Here is a 19,831-nt window from a genome sequence, read left to right as displayed (position 1 = left end):
AAATATTAACTAACCCACTATAATTTTTCTTCATTTCTTCATGATGAAATGTCTCTCTGTTGATGTAACAATGTCCCTTTTGTCCCATACAATCTCCTCTTCCTTAATTGCTACACAGAGAATAAAAGAAAACACAGATCCCCTCAACCAGTCTTGCTGTAAGCTCCACCGTGTAGATAAACCCATCTACAGAGAGGAGGAAGTTATATGGAAATACTGCCACCATGCTGCCCAGGTACACTGAGAAATAATGAGGGCAACAGCCAGCTGGAACAGTATCTACCTCCATCACTAATTTAAAAATCATGTGGAAGTAGCACTTGGGTAGAAAGGAAGTGAGTTCTCTTGAAGCACAAAGAGGTGAAACCAACCATCAGCAAAAGTTAAACTGTCTACTGATCCTTCTCCAAAGTGAAAGCACAGTGTGTACCAGTAAGCGGAGAAACAGGTACCCTGGAAGATTTATTTCACATAACTGAATTCAAGAAATACTGGGCAGATGCACTTTCAGAAGAGAGGGAACATGACACATTTGCCTAATATGCACACATGCCGATACTTCCAGTCATCACACAACCTCCAATTGCTGAAGTTATGCTATGGTGGCATGTGGAGCTTTTCACTGTGCACTATCCAAAATCATAACGCACTATGAAACACAGTTCCTAACTCATATGGCAGCTAGGAAGTAAATACTGTAACGTAGGAGAGATGAGCTTTCAAAACCTTGAACAGTGAACATTCCAAAACCAAGCATATTCCAAAAGTAAGACCTCTAAAATTTTTCTGAATCTGATAGTAGAATATGACTTCTTTTAAACAAGAGTATGGTATTGCTAAAACTTTAACCATTTTTTTTTTTTAGACGGCGTTTCACTCTTGTTACCCAGGCGGGAGTGCAATGGCTCAATCTAGGCTCACCGCAACCTCCGCCTCCTGGGTTCTGGCAATTCTCCTGCCTCAGCCTCCTGAGTAGCTGGGATTACAGGCATGCGCCACCGTGCCCAGCTAATTTTTTGTATTTTTAGTAGAGATGGGGTTTCACCATGTTGACCAGGATGGTCTGGATCTCTTGACCTCGTGATCCACCCACCTCGGCCTCCCAAAGTGCTGGGATTACAGGCTTGAGCCGCCGCGACCGGCCAAACTTTAACCATTTTGAGGAAACAGAAGTAAGAAATCAGTCATTTTCATTCTCCTAGCAATGATATTAAGTGGCCTCCTCAACCAAAAGAAGAAATCACACTCGTTTTTCCAAAAAAAGAAAGGAAAAAAAAATCTCTTTAAAAAGCATTATATCCAGGTCAGGTACAAGGGCTGACACCTGTTAGCCCCGCATTTTGGGAGGCTGAGGTGGTAGGATCACCTGAGCCAAGTGTGGGCAACATAGCTAGACCCTGACTCTACAAAAAATAAAAATAAACAAAAAAATAGCCAGGCGTGGTGGTGCATGCCTTTGTCCCAGCAACCCGGAAGGCTGAGAAGAAGCCCAAGAGGTCAACAAGACTGCAGCTACGATTGCACCACTGCACTCCAGCCTGGGTGACAGTCTGAGACCCCATCTCCACACACACAAAAAATGTATTATATCCTACTGATACAATTTTAGAGCATGTGAAACTTGTTTGTATATTTACAAAAAGGAGTGAATCTGGAAAATAATCTGAATAAAGGAGACTTTAAAACTTTGAACAAACAGGCACAAAAGAAAATGGAGAAGCTTGGTGCAAAGCAAGCAAGTGTACTCAAGTTCTAAATGTGGGGAGTCATTTTTAAATTCAGGCAAACGGAGAGAGGAGATACTAAAATCGCTGGGTTTACCATTCTCTAGCTGCTGTTGACGATCCTCTAAAGCCTTTTGTACAGCTTGGTAGCAGCCCAGAAAGCTATCGAAGCCCTGCTGGACAAAATCTGGGGCAGAAGGCTGAGACTTCAGGGCCGAGCAGCTGGCACGTGCCATTTCAATTTTGGGGCGGAGGCCAAGGAGGTTTGTCAACTCCCGCTAAGGAAGAGAAAAAAAGGTCACGTAACTCACTGAAGATGAACATCCTCACAGGAAGTTAATCAGGGCAGCATTAACTTCAAGTCCATGATATGAGAAGCACCCTCCTTAACTCTGGGACTGCACACAGAATTCCTCCGTGCTCCAGGTGGTTGGCTTCTTACCCGGCAGGAATCCTTCAGGCTTGGCAAGGACTGCCGGGAAGATTCAGACACCGAAGTGTGTTTTACCCACTCCTCCTTTGTCTTGATGACCTTTTCAAGTTCATCGAGCTGCTTGAAATAAGCATTTATATCTTCCTGTAGCTCAATCTTTCTTTCCAGATCTTCTAAATGTTGAGATACATTCTTCCATTCTGATAAAACCTTCTCCAGAACATTTTTTATTTCTTCAGTAGGAAGGCCTTCTATGCAGACATAAAAAATAAGCAAACCGTCTATATATTACAAAATGTGTCCTGAATTTATTCTAAACATTCTAACATTCAGAATATTGAGGCAATGTCACATATAATGATCACTTTCTTAAGTCCCTTTTAATACCACAAAAAATTATGATAATGCACTTCAGAATAATTACACTTATTTCAATTCTTTGACCAAAGAAGGAGGGCATTTTAAAATAATTATTCAGGCCAGGCACCGTGGCTCATGCCTGTAATCCCAGCACTTTGGGAGGCCAAGGAGGATGGAACCCGAGGTCAAGAGATCGAGACCATCCTGGCCAACATGGTGAAACCCCATCTCTACTAAAAATACAAAAATTAGTTGGGCATGGTGGCAGGCATCTGCAGTCCCAGCTACTTGGGAGGGTGAGGCAGGATAATCACTGGAAGCCAGGAGGCAGAGGTTGCAGTGAGCTGAGATCACACCACTGCACTCCAGCCTGGCAACAGAGTGAGACTCCATCTATCTCAATAAATAAATAAATAAAGATTCAGGAGCAGTGTGGCTATTGCAAAAGGCACATCAGTAGAACTTCAGTCACTGCCTTTTCTAGATAATGTATGTTTCCATCCGTGGCATGCTTCCACTCTGCTAGTTTATCATCTGAGCCAGTGAAATAAGATGAACTACCTTGATCTGTCTAGGGCGCCAACTACAGAAGGATGACCTTTGTCCTGAGAAAAAAAGACAGCTGGCTGGAAAAACTAGGAGGCACCTCAAGTCTTTGGTGACCAGTCTTAAGACTTTGGTGTCTTACAAATTAAGAAATGAATGGTAAGAATGCCTTATGCTGGGAAGCACCCTGGTGAGTGCAGGGATATTAAACCAGCAGCTGGGCTCTAGAAGCATCAGCAAGCCCCTTGGGCACCCTGCACATAGATAAGCAAATACCAAAATATCAAGGTAGCCATAAGATGATCTGCTTTAGAAACACGTCAGGGAAAACAATGCCACCATTTTTATTACCAAAATCTTATCATTTTGTTTGTCTGGTATTTTGAAAACTAGAGAATATTCCTAAAAATTATAAAGTTACATATAATAATAGGGATTGTTTTGTTTTGTTTTGAGACAGTCGTGCTCTGTTGCCTAGGCTAGAGTACAGTGGTACAATCTCGGCCCACTGTAACATCCACCTGCCAGGTTCAAGTGATTCTCCTACCTCAGTCTCCTGAATAGCTGGGATTACAGGCGCATCACCACACCCAGCTAATTTTTGTATTTTCAGTAGAGACGGGATTTCACCATATTGGTCAGGCTGGTCTCAAACTCCTGACCTTGCGATCCGCCCACCTCGGCCTCCCAAAGTGCTGGGATTACAGGCATGAGCCACCACGGCTGGCCAATGATAGGTTTTATCATAGTCCTTCCCTTCATCTAAAACACCTTCAAATCCTCTAAAATGACTATGAAAAAGTATGGGAAATCTTCAAAGGAATATTTCTATTCAGAGAAGAACATGCATACTGAAAGGATGGGCTTCACATTTTTATTGGGTAGCAAGGCAACGAAACAATTCTGCTTTGTAAACGTATGTAATCAAAATCCAGGATAATGAGAGCTTGAACTAAAAAAAAAGGCATAAGAACAAAAAGTCATGTATGATCCACAGACAATGCAACTTTGAGAGTTTTTATAGTACACTGTGTCCACTGAAAATTATAAATGAGAGCATATCATGCTGTAATTTGAATGTATTGCTTCTGTCAATTGCAGAAGTTCACCGTTCACCACCATCTTTCAGATAATAGAATATGAGACCCTAAGTAGAGCATTTACACCACAAGCCATGCTGCATTAGCCTGTTGATGGAAAGAGTATACAAAACAAATCACCATTTTCCTAACAATCTGAACGATGGAGACATGGGCTATGCCTCCACTCTGTCATTTCTATTCTAGGTAGGCAAAGGAATAGTAACATCAGCCGCATCATCTTTGTGCTGGACAATTTACACTAATCAAGGAAGAAATTAAGTAGGTAAATAAAATTTCTGAGATGGAAAATTATTACTACTCATCTAGAAAACTGGAAAGAGGTGCTCACCTCAAGAACAAGGGCAGTTAAGAAAAACTTCAGTTATTTATTCACCGACGATGTCATTACAAGCCTCTTTAAAACAGTTTTAAACATCTGAATCTCCCTTTCTCTAAATGTGAGATACTGCTGGTTACAGTGACATCCAATAATGATTCAAACACAATTTACATCTTATAAAAGGAAAAGTGCACATTGTCTTTAAAAACAGTTGTTTTACTACCAGAGATCCAGAGTTTAAAATGTTCTATTTATATACAACACAAAGTTCTTGGAAGATGACTAGTCGAAAGGCAAAATCAACAGCATATCACTTTATTAGTTATCTAAAGGAGAGAAAATATTTTCCTGCCACTTAGTCTCACTTGACTTTATACTTCTCTATCTATTACTATTGGAATCAAGGGAAATGTTTACAAAACATAGGACCTTCACCAAACTTCACAGGCTTATATGCTCAGTCAACCACCGTGGGCATCAATTCCCCACATTATGCAGGTCACCAACTACTGTATTTTGTTAGTTGAGGATCTCTAGAAACAAGATAAGCTAAACAAAGAAAACCAAGTATATCAGCTATGAAAATCAAATGAAACACAGGATTTATTTTCTAAAAATGTTTTCATGTTCTATGAGATATCACAAAACTTACATAAAACACTTTAGGCAAGAAGGAACTATCAGAATTAGCTATGGTGGGCTTTTGGATGGAACTGGTTTCAGAAAAGTGACGTGATTATTCGAACATGTGTTTTACTGAAGAATCTGACATGCCTCCCTAACTGACCTGGAACATACAGACTTTATTCAGTTCCGCTCCCCCATTTCCCAGCTTCCCACTGTTGTCCTAAAAAAAATTTTAAACAGATGTGTTTTTTAAAAAAAGGAAGTATTAGGGTCCTCTAATGAATGCATTTCTAATTCCACCAATGTTTGAAAAAAATGATAATGCAAAATATAAAAGGTTTCCTATGAAAATGGACAAGTATATATTAGGTAACAAAAGCCACATGTCATTTACTCTCCAGTGCTGCATTTGGCCTTTTGCAAGCAGCACTTGCATGTGGATTCAATGTCCAGAGTGTGTCTGTTTAGGACCTGCTTATGGGAATATTTTATGGAGCAAATGCTATAGTCAGCTAGTAAACTAATAGTCAGCTAATAAACTAATAGCTAAGAGTTATCTCATAAACTCTCTCACTTTCCAGACACCAAGACAGAAAAACAAAAGGGTTCCAAGATTTTCCCAAGGATAAGAAACTAGAAAAAGATAGGAGAATCCAAGTTTGCGCATTCCTCCACTCACTGTTATTCTCACCTCACACCAACTTCTCATCTACATCAAGTCTTCCCTATCTTCATAATTCTGTCACACTGACTAAAACCTGACAGAAATGGGAGTAAATCAGTACACAGATTCAAGAAGTTTTCCCATATTCACACCAGAAAAAGTCAGAGTCAGCAGATAAAATATTGAGGTAGAAGTTAAAAAACTATGCTTATTATAAAGGAAATAAATTCAACACCCAATGCATTATAATTATTGAATGAACCGGCATCTCAAGGGAAGTTGCCATCTGTATCTCTGGACCTCTTTAAGTAAATACTGGAAAGAGTAATCCCCAAGTGGGATGCCCATACACAGAATAAATAAGACAGTCTGCTAGAGTGGATGTTGAAAGAAAATATTAAATACTATTCTATTTAATTTACTTAAAGAAAGAAATTAACCTTTATTAATAATATATGGATTGATAATACATTTGCATAATTTAAAAATAAATGGACATACACTGTACACATAGTATATATTCCATATTTTTTGTGTAGTTGTATATATTGATATATGTTTGTTTGTGTGTGTATGTTTGTGTGCGTGTGTGTGTATACACATATATAACCTGTATACATACTAAATAAACATATTTGTTAAAGGCTGGAGGCCAAATAATCTAAGGTCAAAACAACATGAACAGTTGTTTTCTGGGCGGAGGAGGGTGACTAACCCAAAGAGGACTTTTTGAAAAGGTGAAATTTTCTACATAGTGATGTGTGCATAAGTTACACAGGTGTCGCTATTTGTCAGAACAGCACAGCTAAGTCATGTATTTCAATGTAAGTAAATTTTACTTCCCAAAAAACTGTAAAAATAATAATAATTGAGAGGCTATGGAAAGATAAAGGTATAGATAATTAAAGAATGGCAGAATATTGTCAATTATCGGACTAGGTAACTGATACAAAGAAGTTTATTATAGTATTCCATTTGCTTTGTATACAGCTATATTTTCCATAACAAAAAGTCAAAGAACAAAAAATCAAATGCTACGGCCTTATAGATTCTTGCCAAACTAATATTCCTAATTCTGTCCAGGTATCTGCATAGGTGTCAAGGAGAGCTACAGCAGACTTCCAAAGCTTCCACCATTATTAGACCAACATACAGGGAGTGCAAAACACGTCTTTCAACATTTCTCTAGAACAAAGAGAGATTCATATGCAAAACTGCACACCAAGAATATTAATCTTTAGCTTATTCTGAGTCACTGGGAGCTACAGTAAAATTAAAAAAAAAAGGCTTGGGTACAGTGAAAAATTTCATATACAAGTAACACCTTATCAAACTTAACTATAAAAATACTGTTTTAAATAAATACAATAAATTAAAAGTTATCAAAAATCAAATACCCGTAATGAATTTAATGTAACTTCATTTCTCAGATGCTGCCTAAGTGAAGTTTTCTTTGGCTAACCCCCTGCAAAGCAAATTCCCAATATATAAACCCAAAGGATACGTTTCAAAATCTACGATGCTAGTGGATTTGATTTTAACTGTTTTGCTGAGGAATCAGCGTCTCTGGCCCTGACCCCATACAAAATCAGAACAACTTTGTTATTATCTGTTTTTCCACAATCAGCTTCAGAATAAAATTTCATTTCTTAAAAGAGTCTGCTGCCTAAACACATTTTTGAAAACCATTTTTGTAGCCAACAGAGGATGAGAGTGTTAAAGTGAGATATGTAATAGGGCGAACTGTAGTATTATTCAATGCCACCATCTAAAAAATACGGAAAAAAAAATCAAGAATCTCACCTTTTCCCATTTGTTCCACAACAATTTGTCCGATTTGGTTTAATTCATCTAGTCTGGGGATTCTTTCTCTCTGTTCTTTTTCTAATACCTGGAAATGAAGTCCCAACATAAGAATAATGCAAACTTTCTCTCAATATAATGTTGCTATTTAAAATGCTTAGGTTTAATGTCCTTTCTACATTCTCTTTAAACCTGAAAATGTAAATTCAAACAGTAATCATAGCAACTATAAAACATTGGTTTCTTTTGTAAGAAAAAAAAAGTACACTATAATTATAAGCTCCTATCAGAAGGAAATCAAAATTACGCTTTAGACCCAGGATATCCATTCACATACATACCCTGAGTATACCACGCCATAAAAATAATGTTTGGGTCAAAATAACTGACAGACATTGCTGAACAAAAATTAACTAACAAGAGAAAAGGATAGCCTGGGCATGGTGGCTCACACTTGCAATCCCAGCACTTTGGGAGGCTGAGGCAGGTGGATCACTAGAGGTCAGGAGTTTGAGACCAGCCTGGCCAACGTGGTGAAATCTCATCTCTATTAAAAATGCAAAAATTACCCAAGCATGGTGGTGCGTGCCTGTAATCCCAGCTGCTCGGGAGACTGAGGCATAAGAATTGCTTGAACCCGGGAGGCAGAGGTTGCAGTGAGCAGAGACCGCGCCAGCACACTCCAGCCTGGGCAACAGCACAAAACTCCCATCTCAAAAGAATGAAAAAAGGAATAAAAGACAGAAATATTTTGAGGCTCAGCATCATTTGTTTATGTTATATTAAGTCTAGGGTTTAATGCAAACTTCAAGTACAATCATATTTCATAAATTATTTTTAAAGAATAAAAATAGAAAATATGCTTTAGAACCCAAACCAAAGCATTTTCTTCTTTGTTTGTTATTTTGTTTGAGACAGGTTCTCTGTCACCCAGGCTGGGGTGTAGTGGCACAAGCATGGCTCACTGCAGCCTCAACTTCCTGGGCTCAAGGGTTCCTCCCATCTCAGCCTCCCAAGTAGTTGGAGTTATAAATGCAAGCTTATGCCCCACTAATTTTTTTTTTTTTTTTACTTTTTGTAGAGATGGGGGTCTCCCTATGTTGCCCAGGCTGGTTCCAACCTCCTGGGCTCAAGCAATCCTCCCACCTAGACCTCCCAAAGTGCTGGAATTATGGGCATGAGCCACAGCAAGCCCAGCCTGCATTTTGTTCTTTATGTTTGAGGAATGGCTCTTAATTTCATTATTTTTTTAATCTCTATAGTCTGATATTCCCAAGACAAAATTATTTCCAGAACTAGTAAGAATGAAGCAAGTAAAATCACGAATACACATGCAGAAATACAAGTATATGTGCACACAACTCAGTCTATGAATTTTCTCCCATTCCTCCATCACCAACTGATCATCTATATACTAACTATTCAAATAGTAACCATTATAACACAGTCAAAACTTCTGGGTAACCCGTATTACTTCAACCAGACAATCCAGAGAAGAATCCCAATTCTAAATTCTTTACATGTAAATGCTATCAAAGAAATTTAGCTATCCTACTTTTATTGTCCCAAAGTTCATTGTGACGAGGTAGAACAACCTGCTTATAGTCAAAGATCAAGGAATATTAGCAAGAGATTCTAAGAAACACCATTTACTTTTGTTTAAACTAAGGATCACTGTAAAAATTCACCATCAAACTGGGGGAAAATGCAATTATCTGCATTTTACAAGTCGATCTTATGCTACATCTTTTTTTTTTTTTTTTTTTTTTTGAGATGGAGTTTCGTACTTGTTGCCCTGGCTGGAGTGCAATGGTACGATCTCAGTTGACCACAACCTCCGTCTCCCGGGTTCAAGTGATTCTCCTGCCTCGGCTTCCTGAGTAGCTGGGATTACAGGCATGTGTCACAACACCTGGCTAATTTTGTGTTTTTAGTAGAGATGGGGTTTCTCCATGTTAGTCAGGCTGGTCTCAAACTCCTGACCTCAGGTGATCCACCCACCTCAGCCTCCCAAAGTGCTGGGGTTACAGGTGTGAGCCACTGTGCCAGTCTTTGCTACCTCTTAAGACTGCAGGAGACTCGACTATAGATTCTCCAGCCATGTAATTCATCCATTGGAACAAGATACTCCTTCACTAAAATAATAATAATAATAATAAGTTGATCTTTCCTCAGTTTACAAGAAAAATATGGGATTAGAGTAATGATGAAATTTTCTTTATGTTATATATTTTTTCTAACTCTTTGGCATCTAATACTACTTTTCTGAAACAAAATAAACTTATAGATAAGTATTACATGAAACACAAAGGAACGCCAATCATGCCTTACATATACACACACAATTTTATTTTATACCCCAAATATAACAACAGTTTCTGCCAGTAAAATCTGCCTGGATCACACGATGAACTTCAACTTATCAATATTTTGTGGGACTTGATCCAGGAAGTTCCCTGTTACTACTAAATTTTCTGTCACCTGAATGAATATCTTTGACAGCTGAGTGGTCAGTGATCATTAAAATCATCTACCCATTTTTCAGAACTGTGAGAGCATATGAAATGATGTAACACAGACCACTTCTGGCTCTCCCACCTCTGTGCAGAGGGCTCTGATAAAGGTGCTCTCAGCTCAACCAACTTCCCCATTCCCCCTGCCTACCCAAAATCATCACACTCCGCTTCCATGAGCCACAAGGGCTTCACAAGTGCTGAAAGAAAAAGGGTGCAATGGAAAATTATCTTCAATTTTGAAGCCCTCACAGGCAGACACATAGATAGGCAGACATACAGACAGGCAGACATATAAACAAACAACAGCATAAATGCAAGAAGGGCTTTCATGGAGGTATGGCCAAAGTCACATGAAGTCAAAAGATTAAACACTGAAATCTTTCTAGTGAGGCCAAGGGAAGCCTCCTAGAGTAGGGATATTTCAACCACACAGCAAGGTGGGCTTAATGGAGGGGCATTCTGGGCAGAGAAAACCGCTCCCAGTGTCTGGTGCACCCGAAGCCCTCTTGCAAGTTCCAGCTCAGACCACCTCACCCTCTGGACTTTGCTATTATATGAAGACACCCGCAATCCTGGCCTCATCTCACTTCCCATTTCACCCATTGCTTTCCAACTGAAACCTTAGATTTTTATGCACATCTTGTTTTTAAAATATCTTCCACACTCTTTAAAATAAAACTCCACTATTGATACAAAAGTCACTGCAGACTTCCACCAGGTGACCAAATTGTTAATGCAGTAACCTGTAGGGGACGTATGAGCACCAAGCACCAAGCTCTGCAAGCCCCCATCACACTCTTCAGTAACACACATAAGCATGCAAAGCAGCAGGGCTAAGGTCTCACACGTCTTAATAGTATTTATTTTTAAAAACTCTAAAGGAAACATATTAAAGACACTTCTTGATTTGAAATAGTTTGTTGTATTTAGAAGGCAAAACATCTTCAGCATAATGTTTATATAAAGTCATAAATTATTAAGTACCAGATTAAGGGTGATCTAAACTTAGTACTACTAACCGGATCACCGTAAGAAGTGTTCCTCACTGTACATCTCAATGATTGAAAAAGATGGAAAAAAAAATCCCCCCACCAAATAGGGATCTGATGACAGCTGGCATGGCTGGATTCAAAATTCACTACAATGTACTAAAAGCTACCTTCTGCCTACATTTATTTTATAGGAGGCTTTTGAATCCCATAACGTCTTTACACCAGAAGAAAATCCAGCATGATGAAACATTTTATGTACTAGGGTATATGCAGTTTATGTTTTACCTTCAATTTCTTTTTCATTTCAGAAGTGTCTTGAATCTTCTTATACTCTTTTATCTCTGTGGTCTGAATGGCAGTCTTTGACTTCACAATCCAGTTCGACAGCTCTGCACTCATAGCATCAAACCTGATTGAAGATTCAGAGGTGACCATTTGTCATGTTTTCTTCTATTGTTTTACTTGACTCCGGAAAGAGCAACCCAAATGCTCATCAGGACTATGTGCTTTTAACACTCCCCCAAAAACAATAACCCAGAAATATGGTAACCATGCAAAATAAGATCATATATTTATGATTAAAAGTATGAAAAGAGTAATAATATTATAGTGTTAATAAACAGTTAATGAAAATAATCAAATACAAATTTTTAAAACTTTGTATGTACAAATAAGTTTTACCTTTATAAAGAATCACTTGTATTTTTATAAATGCTTGCAGATAATAAAAATCAGATTTGGTTAGATAATATCGGCAAAGAACAAGGACAGACATTCCTAAAGTTAACACCTTCTTTTGTTCAATATGTAATGATTGAGCCTCACTAAATGTCAGGCATTGGGCTGGGCTCTTGATATGAAAGTGAACCAGATAGAAATCTCTGCTCTCAAGGAGCTTCTAGTCTAGTAAGCAATGGAAAGTAGCAGTAGCAGGCATTAACCAAAGAATTTGCTAGGTGCTAGTTCCAGGAATTCCCAGGAGTAGCTTCTAATCTAACTGGGGCATGGATGGCTTCTTAGAGGAGAACGACAGCATTAGACTGAGGAGTTTCCCTTGCCGAGGGAAAGCAAAGAAAAGGAAGATCACATTTTGCACACTGCCATGTATTAGTTAGGTGTGTCTGGAATAATGAGTACTGAACTCACGAGGGAGGGACAATTGACGACGTGGCCAAGAATCACATGGACCAGTTACGGGAAGGCCCTGCAGGGCACCTTACAGAGTTTGGACTTAACGCAAAGGCAGCTGAGAGTCAAGGGGGAGTTCTGCGCATGGAACTGACATGATTCTATTTAACCTTTAGTGTTCACTGAGGAGAAGGCATTAAAGAGAGAAAAGAGCAGAGAACAGGCTGTGGTAGCAACAGGAGTCAAAACTAAGACAGTAGCAGCCGGAAAGAAGATGAAAGGACAGGTCTGAGGCATGCTGAGAAGATTGGTTAAAATCACAGCAGGAGGAACAAGAGGAGCCAGGATCACTGATTGCTGGCCCCTCTACCTGGCCCCTTTCTAAGTGTTTTATGTCTATTATTAACTCAAGGAATCCTCACCAGCACCCTATAAAGTATACATTATTATTATTACCCCTTTTAGAGATGAAGGCACTCCACGCACAGAGGTTTTCAATAACTGCCCCATGTCACAAAGCTAACAAAGGGTGAGGCTGGGATTCAAACCAAGATGGTCTGTCTTCTTAACTAATACCCTCTTCACATAGCTTCTCAGTACGTTAAGCAGTGACACAAGTTGTTACTGCTGACTCTTGTGAGAAACTTTGCTTAAAGTGATTCTGGTGAATTATGAATATTTTATCTTTTCATCAAGGTAGATTTTCCCTGTAATAGGTGAGGGGTTTTGTGATGTTCTAGTTAAATAACTGGGGTTAAGGTATTGCTGAAACAGAGTACGTTCCTCCTGTCATCTTAACAGCAGCTTTCTATTCAATCTTTCAGATAAGAAATGGCCATCTAAAAATCACACATTTACAATGACCTTGGAGACTCAGTAAATGTCTGCTCTCAACATGGGCAAGAGTGACAATGATCACAGGTCACAGGAACAGATAATCAACATTCTAGGAAATAACTGTTCCATTTTACCTTGAGCTGGTAAACACAACCACACAGTATCACCAGGGGAAGAGAACTGGAAGTGAGTCGCCATTTTTTAAGCATACATTTTAAACGAGGCACTGCATTAAGCAGTCATTTAGGGCCATCAATTATTGGGGTAGTCCATTTGAAGGCAAACTAATAGTGGCTTCTACAGCAGACAGAAGATATAAAAGGGTCTGGAAATGATGTTACATAGGCATGGTTAAGGATCCCCTGCACTTTAAGATGATAAAAACTGGCATATAAAAGTTATCTTCAAAGACTGAGGAGGTCACATATTGAAAAAGCTATGTGGTTCCATATCACTCCAAAAGAACCAGCACACGTAGGTAGACTAAGAGGAGGCAGAATTTGAGCATAAAAATGACCCTCCTAATAATGAGATTTAACTGTAATGAATAGATGTATTCGAGGCTCTATTTGTTCAAGAATTAACTGAAGAAACAGTCAAGTCGTGGAGTCAATAGCTGTGGTCCTTGCAGCTGGTTGCCCATGCAACAGACAACCCCTCTCTATAATTCTTCCTTGCTGTCAGAGTCCCCCAAAACACAACTACAGAGACTCGAGTGACCAGATAGTTTCAACCTCCCATGCACCTAGGCCATCAGTGAGAACAGGGCAGGAATCTCCAAAACAAGGCTAAGAGTAAAAGCCAACATCCAAGAATGACAAAGACCGCAGATGGAGGGTTGCTGAACCACACCCTTCCATTAAAACAGTGCTACCTCCAAACCTCTTGTAACATGCGATCATCAATGATCTCATTGTTTAAGACACTTTGGCACGGTATTCTGTTTCTTGCAGCACAATGTACCCTAAACAATACAGTCATGTTTAAAGTAAGATTTCACAGTATGTACCCTAGTCTTTTACAACCTTCTGTGCTTCCAAATGCACAAAGTCAGTATTGGAGAGATACACTGCCAGATATACCAAGCAGATAATATGCACTGAGGAAATGTGAGATCTGTGCTAATATTAACATTAGAAGCATCTTCTTCCTGTGCTGTCTTGGCTCCAAAAGCAAAGGTTCCGCAAGGGCTGCTTGCAACTCAGAGGTATGCTGGGCCTATAGGAAGATGCAATTAGGAGGCAGAAACATAGCCTTATTATCAAAATAAAAACCATCTGGCAAAATTGGAGTGCTGCTTTGTCTAACAAAAGCTAACTTGGAGAAAGCATATAACTTTCATTCAGGCCCAAAATAATTGCCCATTTGCCCAAGAATGGGATTCTCCTGTAAGAAGGAAAGAGTAATATTATTCAAAGATCGTTTTGAGGATTACCTGCTACAGTTCATGTCAGGTACAGTACCTGCACATAGTATAACATAATAGAATAGCTGACATCAGTAAAATCTTGATATATGTCAGGTGTGATTATTCTTCTTCTAGAGATCCTGAGGTTTTTTTTTTTTTTTGAAGCAATAAAAGAAATATTTAATGCCAAAGATGGATCTTTAATCCAAATATGAAGAATACGTTAATTAATCTGACAAAGAAATTAACAAAAGAAGCAACAAAACATGAAAAAGAATAAGGGGAGAGAGGGGAGAAAAAAGGACACTAGAAATGAAATCTTTTCCTGAATTAAGAATTTCTTAACGATAAGAAGAGGAAAGAGATTCCCAAAGAATAGGGATGTCTACCTAAAGCAAAACTGTCGAGCTGTGAACAGTGAAAGAAAGAACAAAAAGAGAGTCATGGACAATCATATCCTTCCAAGGAGAATAAAGGGAATGGAAAAATGAAAGATTCGATCACAAAGTTCTCCAAACTGAACATAGGATAAATAAAATCATCCAAGAAAATTTAGATGCTTAGCTAGTGCCAAGTAGAATATTCAGAAGACAGGGGCAGTGAGTGGTTTACTAGTTGGATTTTCATAATAATAATTATGTCTATATTTGCATATGACTAATGATAACGCAGTATGTGCAATATTGCATTTGAACAATTTCTCTAACTCTTCTCACTTTTTCTTAGCTTCGATATCCACATGGATCTGTCTCTTCTTTGGGGGAGGAGGAGGAGGCAGTTCCTGCTTAGATTTTTTTGTAGTTACTTGTTCTCTTACACGAACAGTCTCCAAAAGGTCCTTCTGAGGAATCTGAGATATCCCCAGCTTTGCTACAGCCTGAGTCACCTGAAATAAAAGCCATCCAAAAGTTCAATTTTTATAACAGCTTCATTGAGATGTAATTCACATGCTATAAAATTCTCCCTTTGAAATGTATAATTTAATGGTTATTAGTATATTTATACAGTTGTATAATCCTCACACTCTGTCTCCAGAACATTTTATCATCCCAAAAAGAAATCCCATACCTATAAACCATCACTCCCCGTTCCCCACTTCTACCAGTGGCAACCACTCATCTACTCTCTGTCTCTGTGGATTTTCCCATTGTAGACACTGCCTATAAATGGAATCATAGTGCATACAATCTTGCAATTTGCTTCCGTAGTGTTTTCAGGGTTCATTTATGTGACAGCATATGTCAATAGTTCATTATTTTGTATTATCAAATAATATTGTATGGTATGCACAAGCCACGTTTTGTTTATCCATTCATCTCTGTATGGATATTTGAGTTGTTCCACTTTTTGGCTTTTATAAATAATGCTGCTAAGAACATCCGTCTACAAACCAATGTTTTATGTTTGATTAATATTAAAATAAGTAATCCTATTAAAACATGAAATTACTTAAGATTTAAGATGTTTAGATTATTTATTGCTTAAGTGTAATCAGTTACTATGAATTCAATTACAGGATAAAGAATCTATTAAAACTTACTTTAGAAAGGTGATTTTCACATGTCGATTTTTCATCAGGTATAAGGAACCAACTTTTTAGTTTGTCTGCTACTATTTCATACAAATTAAAACTAACCTGAACCTTTAAATTCTAAATGTTTATTTCATGGCACAACATATGACCCAAATCAAAAAGTACCTGGTTGGAGGAATCTTCTAGTCTCTGAACCAAAGAATCCCATCTTTGAGTCAGTTCCTCTGAGTCACTGTTGATCTTCTTAGATGCCTTAGAATTATCAAGTAATTGCCCCACATCCTGGCCAATCTCACTCAGCTGATCCAATGTTTGACGCTTCATTTCCATGTCTTCCTTCAAAATCTAGTATTTCAGATATTTATTAGTTGACTCTCTTTTAACAGGACTTTATCTTTCTGTTCCCCAGTCAAAAAATTTAAACATATATATTTTATAGTAAAACGTACATGCTCTGCAGTTCACTATGCTAAAATGTAACTCTCATGGTTCCATATTGTTACAGGGCAGCAGTCTAATGCTAGGTAATGAGCTGTAATCTGCATTCACTAAATTGCATTAACCATTAGCTATACAATGTTAAGGGCTCATAGGCTTACAACACAGATGCTGACAACCACATCACTTACAGCCAGACGTCGAACACTGACACTTAGTTCTTTTTGGTCTTTGAAGTTGCTGGTCTGGACTTTATTTAAAGCCTCTTCTTTTTCGGTTAACCAAGCTTTCAATAAGCACTAAAAGTAATAACAAAAGGTGAACTTTATCTATAGAATCGTTTGGTAATTCAATTAAGTCAAGTGTCCAAGTTTCTAACTTTTATTAGAGGCTTCACCCTTACCTGGGGATAAGAAGGCTTTCAAACACCTAAGTCTGAGGCACAAATGACCCAGAAAGACACCTTTCTTTAAAATATTATCCTTCTCAGATTTGTAACAGAACAATCTGACATTAGCCTCATACCTAGGATGAGGATATAGGTGGAGGGAAAAGGCTAAATCCAACTATGTAAGTCTCCAAAGGAATTACATTATAACTTTCTAGAGGCAGAAAAAAGCTAGGAGATTGTCTTGTCTCAGTCCCTCATTTTAGAGAGGAAGGAAAGACAAGTCAAGTTACATGTCCGCGATCACTCGGCTAGTTAATGGCAGAGCTGCATTGAGGGTCCACGCCCCAAAACCAATGGTCCTTCCAAGGTATCACATAGAAAATCCACACTAGCCTTTAAGGTTCAACAGTAATTATAATTAAAGGAAAAAGTCTGCAGATTTCTTCAAAGCCCATAGAAAGATTTTTAAATGTCATTGGCCAACAATGCATGTTTTCCAAGCAGAGGATATTCAGTCATATAGAGAGAAAATCCTGAAGAAGAGATGGAAAACAACTGGAGCTACACTGAGGTAATATTTCCCAAAATGCAGCATTTAGGGCAGAAACCCTTTTCTATTTAGCAGGGAGGAAAAAAAAAACCAGCTTGATTGTGTATTTGCAATGGAATCAATTCTTCCTCAGTGATTTTATTTAACAGTTAAATATTTAACAACTATTTCTTGCCTCTATATTTCACCACCCAAAAAAATGAACATTGGGGAAATAAGAGACAAATATGGATAGTGTCCTCTGTCTAGTGAGGCTGATAAGATACGCATATAAATAACGATGCCGTTAGGCAGAACACGTAGATACTACACACACACACACACACACACACACACACACACACACACAAAAGGTATAGTGAAAACGTCAGGTCATTATAGAACACAAGTCAAAGGTCAGTTTAAAACCTAAAGTGATGCAAGTGACTGAAATACCAGCCACTCTCTATTTTTAAACTATTTTTTATCATCAAATTAAAATTGTTTTCAAATCTGCAATTATTTTACTGGATAGAAGAGTAACACAATGGTTTTCTCTAGCAATCAATGTCTCCTACTGTAACTATTAGTAGTAGTATTATTATTATTTTGAAACAGAGTGCACTCCAGACCGGAGCGCAGTGGTGCCATCTTGGATCACTGCAACCTCTACCTCCTGGGTTCAAGTGATTTTCCTGCCTCAATAGCCTCCCAACTGGCTGGGATTACAGCTGCCCACAACATGCCTGGCTGATTTTTTGTATTTTTAGTTGAGATGGATTTTTATAATGTTGGCCTGACCTCAAGTGATCCACACATCTCGGCCTCCCAAAGTGCTGGGCTTACCGGCATGATCCACAGCACCCGGCCTTTCTACTGTCATTATTGAAGTAAAATTTTAACTGTTCTATGAGACTCTTTGGCCTGAATACAAGGTTCACAGTAAATGTGAATATTTATAAAGCAAAATGTAAGTATTTCAGAAATCAGAATCAGGTCCCTTTTGTGGTTCTGTTTAAGAAAAATCTGACCACAGATTGGGGGAGGGGAAGTAGCCATTAACAATTTATATGTGGACAAATTCTGCAACTTGCTTTTTAAGATGTACTATCTACCACCATATTTAGGAAGCCACAAAACATCATACACTAGGGTTTTTTTTCTCCTGAAAAAATATAGTTGCTTCTTATGGATGGAAATGAAATGAATTTAAAAGAATCAAAATGAACACCACTGAGAGATGTAAGAATAGAGTATCTGCTTTTTTTTTTTTTGAGAGGGAATCTCACTTCTGTTGCCCAGGCTGGAGTGCAATAGTGCAATCTCGGCTCACTGCAACCTCTGCTTTCCAGGTTCAAGTGATTCTCCTGCCTCAGCCTCCCGAGTAGCTGGGATTACAGGCACCCACCACCATACACAGTTAATTTTTGTATTTTTAGTAGGGATGGGGTTTCACCATGTTGGCTGGTTTGGTCTTGAACTTCTGACCTCAGGTGATCCGCCCGCCTCAGGCTCCCAAAGTCCTGGGATTACAGGCGTGAGCCACTGCACCCAGCCAGTATCTGCTTATTTTTTTAAACCACAACTGTTTGGCATTTGGGGAGAAAATTTTACTTATTTGTATTTTGTTTTGATGGTTTTCTGGAAGGACAGAGAACAGGCAAAGAGCCACCACTCCTACTGAAAAATTAAGGTGGCAGCTTTGTACAACAGGTTCACTTGCTGTGGTAACACTTAGTGGAAAAACTATGCAGTTAACCCAGTGTTAAATCAAAGGTGTTGCTAAATAATATTTTCTCATTAATTTCAATATTTATAATTGTTAAAAATCAAGAAAAAATCTAGGGAATTAAAGTTCACAACGTATTGAGTGGATTCATCATTCATTATTTACTGAGCACAAATTATAGGCTGGCATTGTGTCAATACAAATTCAAACACATCACCCAACACAAATTCACTAATAACTATAATGTCAAACAAATCATGAAAATAGCATATCTAAGTACTAACATTCCAAGTAATGAAAACAGGTCATTTTAGTGGAGCCAAGGACATGGCCTCTATGAATAAGCTTCATGATCAGTTACAACTGGATAGAAATTTGATCTTTAAAATAATTACTTATATATTTTCCTCTCAAAGAAAAGTAAACAAGGCAACTTTTATTCTAATGTCACAACAAAAGATAGGTTGCTTTTCACCATTTATTTTGCCCCTTATGGAAAACAGTTTCATACCTGTTCTTCCAATAATTCCTGCCATAATACATTGATTTCTTGTAACCTACTCCAGCGTTCTTCAGTCCAGCGGCATACCGCTGTCCAGCGCTCACCAAGTTTCTAGGACAAGAAGAAACTCTCCCTGGTCAACACAGCTTTAAGAGAGGGTTATCACAATCCTTGAAGAAATTCACGATTTCCATTGTTCTTTATTACAGCATAGCAACTTACAAAAAGTATTTTTATAAAAGTTGCTT

The 19,831-nt window shown here is 38.3% G+C and overlaps 1 protein-coding gene across 9 annotated transcripts in view; it reads right to left on the bottom strand.

The window, feature by feature from the left end:
* Window positions 1-19,831, bottom strand: part of UTRN (utrophin) — a 578,097-nt gene that overhangs the window by 396,111 nt on the left and 162,155 nt on the right. For 7 of the 9 annotated variants that reach the window (XM_008995200.5, XM_035296914.3, XM_008995203.5 and 4 more), the window contains 8 exons: window positions 19,593-19,694; window positions 16,624-16,731; window positions 16,160-16,339; window positions 15,177-15,346; window positions 11,373-11,496; window positions 7,580-7,667; window positions 2,167-2,408; window positions 1,822-2,002 (listed from right to left, as the gene is read on the bottom strand). In XM_008995200.5, coding sequence (XP_008993448.4) covers window positions 1,822-2,002; window positions 2,167-2,408; window positions 7,580-7,667; window positions 11,373-11,496; window positions 15,177-15,346; window positions 16,160-16,339; window positions 16,624-16,731; window positions 19,593-19,694 — 1,195 coding nt within the window. The remainder of the gene's footprint in view (window positions 1-1,821; window positions 2,003-2,166; window positions 2,409-7,579; window positions 7,668-11,372; window positions 11,497-15,176; window positions 15,347-16,159; window positions 16,340-16,623; window positions 16,732-19,592; window positions 19,695-19,831) is intronic. The other 2 variants (XM_078370245.1, XM_008995198.5) reach the window with 1 other exon arrangement.

Source organism: Callithrix jacchus, chromosome 4, assembly GCF_049354715.1.
Source record: "Callithrix jacchus isolate 240 chromosome 4, calJac240_pri, whole genome shotgun sequence".
Taxonomy (NCBI): Eukaryota; Metazoa; Chordata; class Mammalia; order Primates; family Cebidae; genus Callithrix; species Callithrix jacchus.
Note: the sequence above shows the minus strand (reverse complement) of the source record. Positions and strands in the feature narration are given on the sequence as shown.